This window comes from Anopheles aquasalis, chromosome 2 (genome assembly GCF_943734665.1).
Source record: "Anopheles aquasalis chromosome 2, idAnoAquaMG_Q_19, whole genome shotgun sequence".
Lineage (NCBI taxonomy): Eukaryota > Metazoa > Arthropoda > Insecta > Diptera > Culicidae > Anopheles > Anopheles aquasalis.
In genome coordinates, this window is record NC_064877.1 from 34,495,001 (window position 1) to 34,512,637 (window position 17,637).

The 17,637-nt window shown below is 48.3% G+C and overlaps 1 protein-coding gene across 1 annotated transcript; it reads right to left on the bottom strand.

Annotated features, from left to right (window-relative positions):
• Nucleotides 1-770: 770 nt before the first annotated feature.
• Nucleotides 771-4,852, bottom strand: LOC126569342 (adipokinetic hormone/corazonin-related peptide-like). Its single transcript, XM_050226363.1, has 3 exons — nt 4,766-4,852; nt 4,501-4,681; nt 771-1,284 (listed from the first exon to the last, which is right to left on the bottom strand). The coding sequence occupies exons 1-3, from the start codon at nt 4,777-4,779 to the stop codon at nt 1,159-1,161; spliced, it is 321 nt and encodes a 106-aa protein (XP_050082320.1). The 5' UTR covers nt 4,780-4,852; the 3' UTR covers nt 771-1,158.
• Nucleotides 4,853-17,637: the final 12,785 nt, after the last annotated feature.

A 17,637-nucleotide genomic window follows, 5' to 3' on the forward strand; every position in this document is an offset into this window, starting at 1 on the left:
CTGACCGGCAGATGGTTAAGTTTGTCGGTCTCGTTGAACGATGAACCAACGATGAGTAGGCCGGTGTGAGCTTTAGCTTTCCAGAAGAACCCACATTCCTGGGCCATGTTGACCAGAACGATCTGTTGGCTGGCATGATGGACGCGAGAGAGTGAGTCAAGTCAAATCACCAAAGGGAACCGTTCCACTTGGTGTAGGTTTCAAACAAACGACTCTTCATCGCCGTGCGGTAGCATTTCCGATCCGCTAATGTGATCTTCATTAACACTCATCGTGCCTGATGGGTTCGTATCGCTTTTACCAAATCAGACATGCAGCCAGGATGCCACAGAATGAGAATTGAATTTGATTTATAATAATTGATCATGATGTGTTTGAATCATAAAACTGACATCATGTTAGAGCGTTTCTTAGCTGTTTGAAAAAGGTAAATAACTTTAAAAATTAAGAGGAAAGAACTCTCGCTACCACAAGAGGTGTCCGCAAGACTGCCGCCTTCGCCAGTCAGTGGGTGAGAAAAGTAAATATTATGCTACTAGAAATTAATTAACAATTCATTCGCTGCATCTCTTGACCCAACCGCGGTCACTTGACGACGGCGAACGGAGACACAGCAGCGTACCGCAGGATCGTCAAGAGGATCAACTCCTCTCCTCTGTAGTATGGAACGTGAGAAACCATCACTTTTCGGCATTCGGCTGACTAATCCAGAAGTCTAGCGAGCCCGAGATCGTTGTTGAGCACACGGGTTAAACCTTTTTTTCTGTCATTGTTATTCTACCGTTCTTCTGTTGCACTTTTTTTTTATTTATCTCGTTTCGCTTTCGTACCTTCAGAGTAATCTTTTGTTGTGCCGGATGTTGGTTTGGTTTTTACACATCTCCCAGTACGAACTACATACAGGACACTTACGGGAAGGGGACGAGTGGAAAAGGGGATTCTAATGATTTCGGGGCGTTTCGTCTTCGGCATCGGCAGGTTACACAGATCAATGGAAATTAAATCATACTATCGGAGGAATCGCGCAGGAAAAGAGGAAACAATAGGCCCAAAACGACGACACAGTTTACAGCAAACATTCCGGTTTTTCAGTTCGTCAGCCATGGTGTTGCGGTCGATGATCAGTCTATTCCCAGGTTCCATATCGTGTGCTCCAAGTTAGATGTGAGTATTGGCGAATATCGGTAAGTTGTTGCCATTGTTGGTCTCGATCGAGGAATCATCCGTCTGCATGGACTTCAACAGTGCACGTGTCTCGCACAGCGTAAGGTGCTGGATGTTTTTCTGGGGAGATAATAAATTGGAATAAATTGCTAATATAATTGCTGGCTCGATTGATGTGAGAAGAATCAGCGGCTCCTCAAGTGCATCAAGGCAGCGTCTCGGTGTTTGCCCACCGAGATGCTCGCTGAGATAAAACATGCCAACCTAGACACGCTGACGCGGAAAGAGCTAGGCTTTGCATTTGTAGTGGGTGTGACTGCCTTTGAGAACCACTTCTCGGCCGCCATGTTCGAGCTGTTCCTGAAGCTCTGGTTGGGCCATGGATGCGACGGCATTCAATCTGCCCGCCAGCAGCAGGCACCTGAAGCAGCCAGAGCAGCAGGATCCGGAACAGCAAGGCACCAGCTACCACTGCCACATGCTCCTCTATCTGGCTCGTGAGGCCAAAGAGCACGGTGTGCAGAGTATGGCCGCCTTTGAGGAGCACATAGCCAAGTGCACCTGCCTCGGTGCGGCGCATCGAGCGACAGCGACAGCCATTCCGCGATGCCCCCGTTCCAGCACGGCGCTGCAAATGCCGCGCTTCTCGTTGGACTGTGGCAACGAACGGGATGCGTGGTTTCTAACAACGACCGGCCAGCTAGCCAAGGCCGTATGCATGAAGCCACACCTGCATGGCCTGTCCGTCCCGCAGGGATTCGGCCTGTTGTTGGACAGAATCCGTTTGCTCCGAACGTTGCATTCTTCTCGGCGACGGACATCCGCGCCAAGATGGTATGCCTGAAGAATGAGAGCGCGTGGATCACACCGACTTTTGAGGTCACGCGGGGCGAAACCGGGCTGGTGGCTCAATCATCATCACACACGCTTCCCTTCCTCTTGCAGATGCCATCTCCACCGTTCGTACCGTTCGGCCATCCACTGCCACCGGCGAGACGCCTCTCTTGGTCTCTTACGCTTGTGGGCCACAAACCGACGACTTGCTGCCTCCGAGCTACGCGACACGATATCGCTGTTGGCCGAGGCCAAGAACATCCTTCGCCGATAAGCCGCAACCACCATCCCGCGGCTAGAACACGGCTCCGAACGGTGGCCGGAAGTTCAGGTTCAGGACCGGAACACCCGAGTCAGCTTCGAGCCCGATTCGGGTCGCTGTGTGGTGCACGGAGGCCACCGATCGGTGCGGGGCGCTCGTTTACGACTCAGCCGACTGAGCTGCCTGGGGCTGGGGTGATGAGCGTGGCGGGGTCGCAGGGGCGGTAGGGCGATGTGTTGCGCCTACATGCCGTGTGTGCCTACATTCAGGCTGATTTAAGCGGATTGCTCACCAAACTCACCACCGCCCGAACTCACCAAACTCACCAAACCCACCAAACTCACCATAATACTATCTTCGGTGCCCTACCCCCCACGTCGTTTTCGGTTATCTTGCTGTGTGACACCTAGAGGGCGCTTTTAGTTAAGCACACTAGCGCTACCTAGGTGTCACACATTCTGTTCGCTGGATCAACTCGAGTGGGTCAACTCGAACGAGTGGGTCAACTCGACAAACATATCGCCGTCTCTCTCTCTCTCTCGCTCTCCCCTTCCCTTTCTCACCTCGCCACACACTCACCACCACACATACCCTTTACTCCAAATTACTAATTACTAATTGATTAATCGGCGAAACATAAACAAAAAAAGCGAACGAAAATCAACCCGAAAACGAGGAAAAATGACCTGAGCTCGCTGATCGTGATGCTGATGATGTTGGCTTAAGTTATTAGGTTTAAACACCGAGCACCCCCGGTATAGGGGTCCCTGGGGCAGGAGGAAATGCTCTACTGATCCCTCTACTGATTGTACTCTATCTTCCTCTATCCATCTAATCCGCTCGGCTCCGTCCGTAAGATACCAACTAAAAAAAAAACATACAATCTCTCATCAGCATTTGGGGATTGTTCGAACGACTTGGAAGACGTGGATGGCCAAAATTAAAATTTAAAAATAAGCTCCCTAAGACCGAAGATAAGGCACGTTCCCAATTGCCATTTTAAGGGCACTAAGAACTTGAATGCTTTATATAAAGTTAAGTAAAAGTGAGAAATTTTGTTGAAATTATTATCATCACATTTTATATACAGGGTGAGGCAAAAAAACTGCAACACAGTTAAAACGCCATATATTTTTCATTTTTGTTAGGATTTTATTGAATAAAACCAAAAAATGTTGGGAATTTCATAAACTTTCAGAATCAGTTATTTTTTTTACGGTATGTTACTTTTTGGAGGAATTATGGTCTTGAGACCGTGAAGAGGCCTTGCTTCGCTTGGCCGCAATTGATGAAATTCTGAACTTTGTTTTCTTTGATGAGAAACCATTCGTTATCCTGTAGTTTTTAAACGAAAAAAAATATGGGATTTAGTTTCCAGGAAAGTCAGCTGATAATTTACACTCTCGGCTGGCCACCACGACGCATAAACCGGGTTGATAATGGGTTGAGATGCGATAACACGCAATTTTTCACATTATTCGCACATTTTCGTTCGGTGGATCCGAGATAAATCAACAAATTAATGTTTCTAAAGCTATTAAAAGGTTCATTGCAGTCCTAGTAATGCAAACAATTCATGAGAAAGGCCTGGAAATTCCAAAAGGACTCTGTATCTACCCTCAAACCAACCGAGACATAAGACCATGTCTCATTTCATGTCTCATTGACCGTCAATATCTATGGGCGCAAAAAGCGCAGGACTTCTCCGTTTGCGGTATTTTGAAGGGCAAGGTTAGTCCTAAAAAATGACATAGTTTTGAACAGTTTATGCAAACGCTTCTCTAAGAATGAGCCAAAATACCACAAAGCACTCTGCGGGCAACGAGCGATGGTTTCTTCTACCGTCTCAAGATCATAATTCACCCAAACAGTAACATACCATAGAAAACTGAACTGATTCTGAAAGTTTATGAAATTCCCGACATTTTTTGGTTTTACTCAAAAAATTCCAAACAAAAATGAAAAATATATGGCGTTTTAAATGTGTTGCAGTTTTTTGCCTCACCCTGTACACTACTTTATGCCTTTGTTTTGTCACAGACACTCTCAAATTCATCACAAAATAATTGAAAAAAATTCCTTAAGAATTACTACTTGAAAAGATACATTCGAGAACAGAAAATGGTGCTAAGAAAAAATATGAAATTCCAATTTTAATTGATTAAACGTTGCTACTATTCTCCGTTATCAAAACAGCAAAACCATATGGATAATCAAGATGTTTTCGTCCAGCTACTCACCGTTACGGCATGCCAGATTGCAGCGCACTCGCCATTGCCGCCTGGAACATCCGATGCCGCTCTTTTCCCGGCATTCCAATCACGAGAGAACGTCACCTGCGACGCACCCGGAACCGGAAGCAGCACTGCACACAGCACGACCAGCAGGAACAACTTCACCACTAGATGTTGTCGGGTTGATCTTCCGAAAGAAATCAGAAAAAGAGTGACCACGTGTTGAGCACCGTCCGTACCCCCAGAAGGTCCTGAATGCACGAATCCTCACCTGTGCGCAATCATTGTTGGGACGGTTGGGACTCACAAGATTGTACTACTTTTGCTGCCACTGATACAAGCACTGGAGCACTGCACACGATCGAATATGGCAGCTCCAGTGTCCGGCGTACTCTTTTATACTCGCCTGAACGATTCGGCTGATGATGGATTCGATTTTGTTATGATTGTTATTTTCTCTCGGTACCCTCGGTCGTTTCTTTCTTTTCAAACAATTCTTTCCAATCCTAATCCCCTCTCCGAACCGAACGAATGCAAGGATGCGGCCAAGGGGGTGGTCAAGCCGGGGGCTGCGAATGCAAATATCGATCATCGTATTTTACGTCACTCGGGGAAACCATACATCCCAGTTTCCATCTTGTGGCCATCATCGTCGTACCCGCGGCAATCGCTGGGAAACGATGGCAGCTGTGGAAATGTCTTTGATTTATTGTGACACTCACACCGAACGGCCGGTGTAATCCGGTTGTTTTGTCCTTACTGCCTTACTGGTCGGCTTGGTGGAAGTAGACGAATGCCCAGCAAAAGCATGTTTCAAAGCATTTGGCATTTAGCATCGTTTACCGTTTGACCGTCTACCTTCCAGCCCACGAGGCGACAGATTTTAATGCATAAAATTAGCGTACAACTTTTCGGAGCCTCACCTGTCACGGTAGTTCATTTGAAATGCGTAAAAGTTTGGTAGGTCTTCAAAAAGTACGAGGTATATAAATAGAACCGAATCTAGGCAGGTATTAGGAAGGATTCCAATAAAAAAAAATCATCAAAAGAGGACTAATAATAATTACTATTATTTATTCGCATCTGTTTCTGTCCTATCTATTTATCGATAGAAAGCAAGGGCAAGATGAGAGATGAAAATAGACTACCGGAAATACACACTATCGAGTGTTAATGCGAGAGGAAGGATAAAAAAGACGCACACATAGTATCCACTTCCTCGAGGACAATCAGCCGCAACGGATGGAGCCTTTTGCATCCAATACAACAGCAGACAAACATCTACAGGGTGCGCCATCAGGGTGAATCCTATTTTAAAGTTGAATAACTCTGCTATTTTTCAACCGATTTTAAATAATAAACCAGTTTTATTTAGGTTATTCTATGCCATTAGTGTGCCATACTCAAAATATGATATCGTTGAAATGACCGCCTTCATTCGCCCATACAAAAAGCGGCCTTTTTTCGAGCATTTTGTATTGTTTTGAAAGCATTTAGGGAGTTATTTGGCCATTTCAATCCTTATATTTGCTTAAAGTTGTTTCATAGCCTTCAATTTGTTTAAAAAAAACCTTATTTTTCAAACAGACCCACAGCAAAACAGCCCAGAGCAGTGATATGCGGCGAGGGAGGAAACCACCATTTATTCCTCATCGATTGCACGATCGCAATGTGACAATTTCAGTCCGCTCTTTTAACGTGAAGTGATGCATTACTAAAATGGCATAGACTGAAGTTTCAGAAACTGTCCTATTTGTCCAAATCCACTGAAAAATGAGAGAGTTATTCAATTTTAAAATAGGATACATCCTGATGGCGCACAGTGTACACTTTCACTTTATACTCTTGGCGTCCGATTCACAGTTTGTAATGATCCGTCAACTAACATAGGAAATAAAACACTTGGAATATTGTTCATTACGGAGAATCCTTCTTTCAGCCTTTGCTGAAAGTAAATGAATTTCTGCTGTTAGTAGAATATAATTGGTGCCATTGCCATTCAAATTAACATTCAATAACCTATGTCATCACAAAAAATAGCATTAGACGATCTACCATCATCCGGGGAAATGTAGAAGAAAAAGCGAAAACTATAACTTAGAGTAACAACAAATTTTCCTTTCAATCGACCCCCATGAAACCCGTGCCCGTGTATCTATATCGCTCCAGAATGCGTTGTTTAGCGAGCGTGCAAAATGTGGCAGCAGAGAGGAAGATGAAATGGAAGGGAGAGGTCAAACGCTCATAAAACCGGTTAGGATTGTGTCTCCGGAGGATGTAACTTCCGCCGTGCCGCGCCGTTTATCCGGTAATTACATGAACATGCGCATGACCAGTCGACGATCGGCCGGCGGTCGATATCAGCCGGCGGTCTGTCTACCGCGATTGCTACCACCACCAGCACCACCACCGAGACTCATTTCACTTTCCACTACATGATGGCGCCCCACCAGCCGAGTACCCAAGGTAAGTGATATAATTATGAGGCAAATTGTTCTACGCGACAGCCACCGCCACCGCCACCGCCACCGCCACCGAGCACCGATCGTCGCTCGCAAATTCTATATACGTAATCCCACGATCCGGGACAGTCCGGATGGAATGGAATGTGTAGCAAGCAAATCGAAAGAATTCCCACACAATGTACGCTGCGCCGTGCTCTGCCCCGTATGTCATCGCTCCTGGCTAGGAAGTGGCTCGAGCAGTACGCGATGCGCGTGGTAGAACGGGCGGGAACCAATTTCTCAGCCGGAGATCAACACAGACCGGGATGGCGAACGCGTGTGCCCATCGGGAGTACTTTTAATTAACGATTCGCTATGCACCGCGATCGCGATCGGTGGTATGATCCTGGCGATCAACATAAACAGAGGCAACACTACTACCCGATGTTGCCCCCCCCGGGAGGGTTGCTCGAGTTTATAAATATTAATGAGCGATCCACGGTCCCGGCCACCCCGGTCCTGGTGTGCCGCTGGTAGCATAAGAAATCACAGGATCTTCGTTTCTGGAGAACCTTCTAGCCGGCAGCTTCTCGCACCGTGAAGGCGCCTGAGACCTCGAACTTCACGACAAAACATTCTTGAGCCACCTTCCCATCCTTCGCATCCTCCATGTGGCGTCGTATCATTCGTTCGATAAATTATGCTTCCAGCAGTAGCAGCATTGCGCCATTATTACTCTTTTTGTTTCCAGCAACAGCAACAGCAGCAGCAGCATGAATGGTGGAGTATTTTCTCGCCAGGGAAAGCTGTCGAGAATCTCGTCCTGTTCCGCCCGTTCCCTCCTTGCGATGGCGATCGCCGCTAATGTGCTCGTAATTGGTGTCAGGTTATTGTACTGCTTTTTGTTGTCCTTTAAATCGTTGCCGCGGTTGTGGTTGGTTGATGATGATGCACCACGGGGAGGTAATGATTGGTAAATAGTTGGCCGGGATCGGAGTGGCTCGGATCCCGAGTGGCCACTACAGAACGATGCACGGTGACAACACAGAATGCACCGAAGATGGAGCTGGGGACGACGCAAAAGGGCCAGAGGGGAGCGTTGGGTGACGCATTCCATGCTGCCGATTGTTGTGGTTGATGGTGGGGTCTCGCAACATTGTTGCATTGCGCGCATTGCATGGTATCAGACGGAGAGCCGACATTATCATCATCTTCTACGACATCATGCACTGTTTCGTACCTGGAGGCTCGCGAGTTATTTTTGGTTCATTTTCCTTTCAGCTTTTTGGTTGAAAACGAAATCGTGTCAGCTGACCGAATGTATCCCTGAGGCAGGTCCAGGACACATTACAGGTTGGAGTAAACATGTCCCTTTCAGGTTGACATTTAATTAACGAAGCAATGGTATATGATTTAAGATTTAGAATTTAGATACAAATTAGAATTCATTTCCTTAATTTCTATACCAAAAAGCTTGAATGGTTTTTAAGCATGCACAAATATCTTGTTATTAATAATTGTATTAGGGTCCTTTTCCAAGATTCCTACTATTGACAAGTTAACGTTTGTTTTTCCAAAATTATCTCTAACAAATAATAAAGTCTATGCTCTCCAGCTTTGATTGGTACATCACACCGCTCGGGATGTGCGCGTGCTCGGTATTCTACGTGTGGTGGTTATCTTTGAGGGTGTAGGGCGATGCGCGTGTCGAGACACAACATAGTTTACTCATAGCTCACCACCACACCTTCAAAGTATGGATTTTAATTTCATATTTACCGGCAAGAATCATTATTTTTACACAAAATTAACCATCAGATTTATTAAATTAGTTATCAATAATGCAACACTAATAAGGTTGTTTTCAAATTTGACTAAACTACATGTCCATTATGAAAATCGCTCCACAAACCACAAAACTGGATAAGGATTTGGGAGACACGTGCTCGCAATAAGAAAACATTATCTGGTATCAATCCTTTTCTTAGGGAACCTCTCGTAGGTAACCAACTCAGCGCTGTTTAAGCGCTTTTCGCACGCTATCGATGGAAATCTACTGTCGGCACCCTCTAGCCGGTCCTCGGTATGTCCTTTTGCAAACAGATAACACGACTCGCTTGTAATAGATTAAAAATATCAAACTAACTTCAAACATTTGGACTAACATTGATCAATTTTATGTTTTTATGCCTTTTTATAGCTTTGTTAACTGAATGTAGAATTTGAAATATTTAAAAAATATTGGTAGCCATACAAAAGGCTACCAGAAAGAAAAGGAGCGTAAGGAGCGAAAGTAAACTTAATCCACACTATCCAATCACCTAGTTTGTGGCTTTTAAAGGTGTTGGTACTGATTGATCTCTAGTGACTACACTTGTTGTGGCCAAATGAATTGAAATCAACCAATCAACATAAAAATTTAGCAAAGCACAGTTTTACCAAACATAAGATTATAAGCAAAATCATTCTCCATTGCCCATTGCTACTAGAACTTGTTTCAACTTCTCACTTCATATCGGAAATATTAAAGAAAAAAACACCCAAAACCAGCGGACCGGAAATCGCAGGGCACCACTCCGCAGCGAAACACTCGGAGGGATTCTGCATTCAGTCTTCAAATCGCCCGGGTGGATCGGGATAATCCGCTGCGTCGCTCGCGCCACCGATGCCACTCTCGTGGATGCTGCGGGAAGATCGCGCTGCGTCTGCTCCAAGCAGACCACCGCAGTCAACATAACCGGCGACCGGCAGAGCAGCAGCAGCAGCAACAGCAAGAGCCAGGGGGTTTGATGATGCGAGTTTGGGCGAGTACCGGCCAGTAGGCGCTCAACGTTGGCACCGTACGCAAGCAGCTTTTCCCGTGGAGCCCGGAGCTAGCTCGCGCGGCTCGATCGCCTTCACCTCACGACAACTCAACGTTCGCTCACTCACTCGCTCGCTCACTCGCTTGCTCTTGCTTGCCTGGCTGCCTTGCCTTAACTCCACTCCACTCTGCACGCAGCAACTCCTCTGTGCGCGATCGCGCGTCGTCAACGTCTAGAGGAGTGATCGCACGCCCGGTGGCTCGTCCGGCAAAGTTCCTCGTTTCTCGTGCAGTGCGCGGGGAGCTGCTTTTGGGGGTGTATGTGTGTCTGTGTGATCGTGTGACGTGACCGTGCCTCCCGGTTTGGGAACCGTGTCGTGCCCTTCCGAAAGTGTCTTATCGTGCGTGCGTCCGTGCGTGCATTCAGCAAAATCCACGCTGCGCTTCCCACGGTTTTCAGCAGCAGCGCGATCTCCGTGAACCGCGATCCCCGCATTTCGGCACGGCCGATTACGGAAGCGGCAGCCGGGAACGCCGCGTGCGCGTGCTAAAGGCAATGCGTGTCACGGCCCGGTGACCGTGGACTGCCGCGACTGCTCATACAGACACCGCGGCTCCAAGCTAGACACCTCCATCTCGTGCTGTATTGTTGATCACCGTTCTCTCATCGTCACTCATTAGTGAGTGTGTACGCGCATGAGTGTGCGTGTGCTTGTACGTGTGTCCTGAAGCCGCAAAACGCGAGCTGCAGTAGTGCGAGATCAGTGTCACGGTGATAAGGCCTCACCAGCAGTAGCAGCAGCAACAGCACCCTCGCTCGCGATCGATCCCTTTTAACCTCACGCCACCCACTGCTGGTTCCCTCCCCCTCGGCAACGTAGCCCACTTTGTTTGTGCTCGATCTCGCTCACGCTGGCGACTGTGGCCAATTCGTGTCAAACAGTTCCTGTTCAGCAAACGTGCCCTTGAATCCCTTCCCTGCCACCGGGAGCTATTTTCAGTTCACGGTTCTCCGCACGGCGCGGATTTCGGGTGTGGTGGAAACGTGGGAAATCGATTGCCGACGTGCCAGCAACAGTGGAACAACCACGGAGGCCCGACCCAGACCCACGAGGGTAATTGAAGGTGCGTAAAATCGTCAGCTGGTCAGGCTATACGCGGTGTGTTGGTGCTTGTGTGTGACTTACCATTGATCTGTCACAGGCACGTCATAGTTGCATCACAAATCGGTAGACACAGTGCCCCCCCGGATAACGGCCAGACGCACGCACGCGCGTTCGAGTGGCTTAACTCGTAGCCGGAACGTTAGCGGCCGTTAGGACGACGAACGCATTGGACGACAAATTGCATTCTTGGTAAGTGCCACAATCGCTACCGCACTAGGACGGCGTGCAGCTGTCTGCCGAGCGGGTCCGAATGGTTCCCATGCAGACCAATCCGCTAGTGACTGCACATGAAATGGGTTTTTGCAAGAACTGTCGGTCAAGAATTGCCAAACGAATTTGGCGTAGTCCTTCCAGGCGGAACACCCTGTTGGGAGGTGTAGTACTCGAATGGTTTTGTAATATTTTGTTAAAGTACAGCTTAGGTTTTGCAGAACATTTATAGAAACTAACTGCGATGTCGCGTTACAGAAGAATGATTAGTTTCTGCCAAAGCAAAGGTGGTGGTTTATGTGACTTCCGTAAAATCCTATAGAAGACCATTTTGAAAAGGTTTTTAGCCTTAGTGCAGCCAAATGATAACTAGTCTGATGGTTGATCCATGAAGGTAATTAAAGAACGAAGACAAAAATATTTGGCAACAAGAAAATGAACACTTAGTAGAACTTTCATCAAATATTGGATATACATTAACTGATGTGTATTGGGAATCGTGCTCGTACAAAAAAACCATTTCATCAGGCAATATTGTACCTGAACAGATTTTATTTTCTGAATCAGATTTTAAATTTCAAGCTAATGGAATATTGAAATGGTGATCATTCAGGTCCATTTAAATAAAATATTTGACAACAAATAACATTTTTTTTAACATAAAACTGATAAACAGATAAAACTCCAGAAGAAACGTTCTTGTAGCTTTCTACACTATGCTTTCAGTGTGTATTTTAAGTAAACCAATCCATACAGCTCCGTATCAAATATCTCTAAACAATCAATTGATTAACCGGCATAAAATCAAATATTATGCCAAACCTCAACATATTAAACATTATGGCCACACAAGCACCACAGTAACTATCGCCAAACCATCATCACTCAACCTTACAAACTGTAACTATGAAGCAAGTTTAAAACCCCAAAGGCATCCAAAGGCATCCATTCAATTCAAGATGCCAATCCTGCAAACCTCAGCAGGTTCTCCATCGTTAAACACTTTGTTTACCCTTCCGATCGCACTGGCAAACCGGTCACTCCCAGCGCCAGGCCACTCATGTCGTTACCGATCAATCGAGCATTATTTGACGAAATTTGCCATGGAAGGCGCGGACACCTCATCACCGTTCGGGGCGGGGGAGCTGGTTAAAACCGGGGTGAGAAATTGGAACGAAAACAACCAACAGTATATTTGTCCACTTTCTTCGCAGATGCGCCATTTGCTAACAAGGCCCGGCTCCCGGTTGCGGTACGTGTGTGGCCTGAGTGAATTTTTTGGAGGATTTTATGTCGTTGTTTTGGCTTTCGTCCTCGAAAAAGATCATGATCACGCCCGCCACTCTCGCACAAGTGACGATGACGCCAGCCAACGCTGGAACGTTCGTTTTTCGGGAATTTTTGGACAAAAGTACACAACCAGCACCTGAGTGGAGTGGCAAATTGTAAATATCTACATGTAACATTGAGGCTGGTGCTTTTGGGGTGGGAAGGTAGGGTGTCTCACGGACGGTGTGGACTGTTTGCTCTTTTCGCTCATTTCGGTGCGTCCAACGGGCGAGGTGGATTGTTTGCTTTCGTTTGGCGATCACAAACGGCGCAAACACAAACCTGTAGCTGTCACTGGCACCGATAAGAAAGGGCACCGAAACGATCGTTCCGCGTTTTCGCGAAACTCGAAATGACTTCATCGCGCATCAGGAGGACGAGTTGGAGGAATTCGCGAACTCGTGGCCCCCTTGCCACTTCCCCCGGCATTCTGGAAGGAATACAGGTCAATGGCAGCGGAATGAGTTCGTTAATCAGGTCCACCCGAGATTGCTGCTTATGTAGCAGGAGCATAACTTGGCAGATTTGATTAGCAGCGCTGGGAAGGGGGCTTAAAAGCTTCAATTGAAGAGAGCGGTCAGAGTGAAATCAACTCCCTAAAGGAAAGGATAGAGGAGGTGAAGAGAGGATGCTAAACAGAGAGCAAAAGTTCGTTCGTCTATGAATGTCCCTCCCCAAATGCCTGGATTCCCAAAATAGTACTGGAAATCACATGATTCACGACACAGCCACCGTTTTGGCGAAGCCATTCGCAACGCAATCACGCTGCCGGTCCGGTTAGCATGCGCCTGGAGGATGCAGATAAGCCACCGTAACCCGACCACCGTCATCGTCGGCCAAAAAAAAGGCCCCACGTTGATCGGCGAGGTTAATGAACTCGTCCAGAGTACACCGTCGTCCGCATCGTCATCGTCGTCGTCGTTGTCGACAAAACGATTCATTTAGTGTCGGTCCCATCCACCCAATTCTACTCATTGGCGGTGCTCTCTCTCTCTCTCTCTCTCTCTCTCTCTCTCTCTCTCTCTCTGTCGCAGGTTCCCGAATACGAAACGGCACCAGGCTGGGAACGGTGACACCACGGCGCGATCGGTGGAAGGTGAAGTTCATGATCATGGCGCCATAAATAACGCCCTTACCACCACTCGTTCGTCTGTTATGCATGCTTTCGACGGGGCGGGCGAATTACTTGTAACCGAAATGGGTGGCAGAATGTGAATTGCCAAATCAGTGCAGTGCCTGTAAAATGTGGACACCATTAGGATTCATTAAAGCGTCGATTGAAGAGCCGAAATGACGCGCGCACGTGGCCAATTGGCAGATGGACCACACTACCGAACAGGGAACAAACAGTTCGTGAGCTACTGAGCGATCGTTTTAATTTTGGAATTCCGGAGTGGATGTTTGGATACCACCTGGCTGCTCTGGAGCGTCCAGAACCAACGACAAAGTTCTCGCTTGTCATGCGCAACACCTGCATGTGTTTTGCTTATCTTGTTGTCGCCTTACGTCAGCGTTTATCTGGGCTCTGTACAACTTGTTCTAGATGCTGAAGGTAAAAAGAATGAAAACATTTTCAGTGAATGTGGCTGGCGATTTTGCATAATGCTGACGTTCAATTGCTCATGGGGTGTAACCATCGCAATAGCTAGCGCACAGACATTCGCACTTGTACCGGCTGTACTGTTCTTCATGATCTTATGTTTACATTATAATATCAACAAAAAAAACCAACCAACAGTGAACAATTAACCAACATGCAACTTTCTAATAAGGCTCCAATGATGTATAAAAATTGGTACAAAACCTACTGCTGAATAGTCCAATTTAAGATAATTTTGGCTTAGAATTTCAGAGTAAATCTCTAGCGATCTCGAGCAAACCAATGAGCAAAATTGATAAAATGCTATGATAAGTAGCAATAAAATAAAGCCTAGATGGTTGTGTTTTATTTAAGCTCAATAATAATTTGCGTTTGCACAGTTCTGTCCAGTGAAACTTTCTTTAGCATCCTACCTATTCCAGCTGAAACTCACCCTCGAGAGAGCAAGGGCGCGCTGGGTGCATTATTTGTCCAACACAAATCATCGCGATGATCCCACCTTCGGGAGGCCAGGCCCACCGAATCTGATTCGATCCGATGTTCAAGTATCGCTCCGATCGGTCAGATCACGCCTCAAGCCAAGAGACAATCGAAAGCATGCGTTTACCTTGATGCAACAATCTAGGTTTGGGGGGGGGGGGGGGGGAGGGGGAGGGGTAGTTTCGGGCCTGGCCGTTGGCTGGGGACCATTATCGCTGCTAAGGTCACAATGTTTAGCCTCCTCTTCCCTGTCATAAGTTTGTGCATCCAGAGACAGAGAGACGCATCAGCATCGCGATCGTGCTTCTTGCGATGCAATCGTCACTTCCTATTGACCTTCGTGACTTGCTGCTGGACAACGGACAACGGTGCAACCGAACCGATGTTTGTCTCTCTCTCTCTCTCTCTCTCTCTCTCTCTCTCTCTCTCTCTCTCTCTCTATGGCAATCGCAGCTAGTAATCGAAGCTGCGCGTAGTGATGCACTTCCCCTTTCGAAAGCACACCCTGACCGGACACCGCGAGACAGTCGTAGCGGTGACTGGCACTGGCCACTGGCCTGGGATTCCTATTGCATAACACGGGCGCACGCGAGCGAACGCACGATCGATGGCGGCGACCACGGCGGCCGACGATTCGCGACCGGTTCACCGTGAGGATTGCGCATCCGCATCCGGATATCGACACCACCACCATCATCATCGGCGACAACCTCATCGGAGAGGCGTGATTTATGGGGCGGATGAGATCGGAAGGAAATCGAACAATTTCACCGGAACCTGTCCCTCGTCCCTCGTCCCTCGTCCTGCACCGACGTTGTTGTTGTCGGACACGAGAAACACACGGAGGAACATCTCGGGGCTCGCTGTAGGCTAGGCCAGTCCGGCCCATCATGCAAATCGTTATCCGAAGTGACAACCGATGCGGAGCGATGAAGGTGAGCCGGCTTCGCGCCTCCTCTCCCAGTCTCGAGAGCACGTCAGATGGCGCAGGGGTACGTGTGTGGGATGCCTTGATCAAGATCAAGTGCCGCGCGAGGTTCGCCTTCGGAAGCGATCCGATATGGTGCTGCTCGACTCCATCGACACCCCGTCGAGTCGCCGCGCCGTTTGGATTGGAGCCGTTGGAGGTTCGTCGCCAAAAATTCGGCACAATTTTCACTCGAAACCTCGTTGTCCTCCCCGAGTCTTACTGGTTGGTTGTGACGCATCTTCCTCGGCCGCACCGCAACGGATGACCTCGGGCAAGTACGGTGCGATCGAGCGCGCGCCGGGTTGAGGTCGTGACATTGACATTCGGTGAACTGGTTTTCAGCGCTCGCGACACCAACGGATCCGAGTGTACGCGCAATCGCATCGACTGGTGGCGGCCAGTTTTTGGCACCGAACACCTTGGAGAAGCGCGCACAAAACGATGTGGGATCACTTCCTGGTTGACAGCCGCGTTGGGCAAATCACCGGCCGCCGCCGAAACTCGCCGAAGATTTGGGGCCCCGGATCCCACTTAAAGAGGATTACGGTGCACAAGTACAAAGTGCGTTTGCGAAACTCCACTTCAACCGCGTTCACCACGGCGTGCGAATTCAGCGTTTCCACTCAAAAGAAGTGCTTCAACGATCGCGAGCGGATAACACTCCCGAAAGCTACAAACAATGTCTCGCGCCACTCGCGTACACGCAATTGCGCCACATTTTGCAACAATCTCTGTTTGGTATGCTGGGCAGATTGCATGCAGTCAAGAACGCCAAGCTTCAGGGGGTAGCATTCTGAAGTGAAAGGGGGTGAAGGTGACTTTTCTTCGTCTTCTCCTTCTTTTGCCAACACTCCATCCAACACTTGAGCAGCTGGAGCGGCTCCCTGGCCGCTCGTCGTCACAGCACACTCAAGGAGGAATGAACTCGACCACCGCTGCGGTAAACCGCCATTCCTGCACCTTCACCCGGCCGCCCAGCTGTCCGACATTGAACGTTATGTAACGCGATGCGAATGTTACGATGGGGCGGCATGGACGGCGAGCAGATCGGGATCTTGGCATTGGTGCGATCATCATCATCGCGGAAGACACAAAAAGCGTAAATAAAAACAAAGCCTCACTCGATCCTCCACCCCTCAGACCGATCTCTCTCTCTCTCGCGCGCGCGCGCGCTCGCGATCAACGCACTCCAGCATACGGCGAGCTCTGGAGCGTGAAACATGTGGCCAAACGGCGCCGGCTCGAGGATCGCCGCGACAGCAGCAGCAGCAGCAGCATCAGAGGCAGCAACAGAACGCTCTGGCTTGCTGGCCAAGAATGCCGGACTGAGGCCGCGCGCGAAACGTGGCCAAAGAACGGTGGTCTATCAGTCATTCCTCTCGAGCTCGAAGTCGAGCTTCCACTAACCTGAGCTGACCGCCAGCTGGACGCCGGCTGCATAACATATTTAGCTTCCACCGAGTCCTGCCAAGCACGGCCAGCTGGAGGAATTTGCCAGCCCCCCGGGAGGGAAGTGATTTGCGCGGCCATTCTGAGGGACGCACTACGGATCGTCACTTAGGGCAGCTACAGGCACATAGATAGATAGATGAAGAGATAGAGAGAGAGAGAGAGACAAGCGCAGACGATAGGGCTTCGTCGTCGTTCCCGCCCTTTTCATCTGTTTTTTTTTAATTTATCTCCCCTTTGCCGATCAGGAAGATTTTCCACTAAAAATAGAACCACTACCGCGCCTACTGCCGCCGTAACCCCACTTTTCGTGACGGAATTATGCCCGGGGAACCACACCAATTGGTGCTCTCCAGGAGCGCAACGCATTCCTCAACTTAATCGCGAATATATTCCCAGCGGAACAGTACGGGTCAATGTACCGACGTTTGGGGCGAGGGGGATAAGGAACCAAACTTTTCACTTATTTCCTTTCGTTGGAGCGAAGTTTTTTGCTTTGCTACCGCCTCCACCGCGACCGAATCGCTGGTCAGATTGGCTTTCGCCCCGGGGAACAGCTGTTTTTTTGGGAGGAAAAGGAAAAGAACGCTACATTAAACAGGTTTGCCAGAATTCGCGAGAAAAGAACTTTATTCCCATTCTGCCAGAGAACCTGTCAGTGTCGTTTGCGGTGCATGCGTTGCGCTGGCCAG

Coding starts and splice junctions, on each gene's coding strand:
- LOC126569342 (XM_050226363.1), bottom strand. Junction 1,285..4,500: donor CAATCTGGCATGCCGTAACG/GTGAGTAGCTGG, acceptor TTATCTCCCCAG/AAAAACATCCAGCACCTTAC.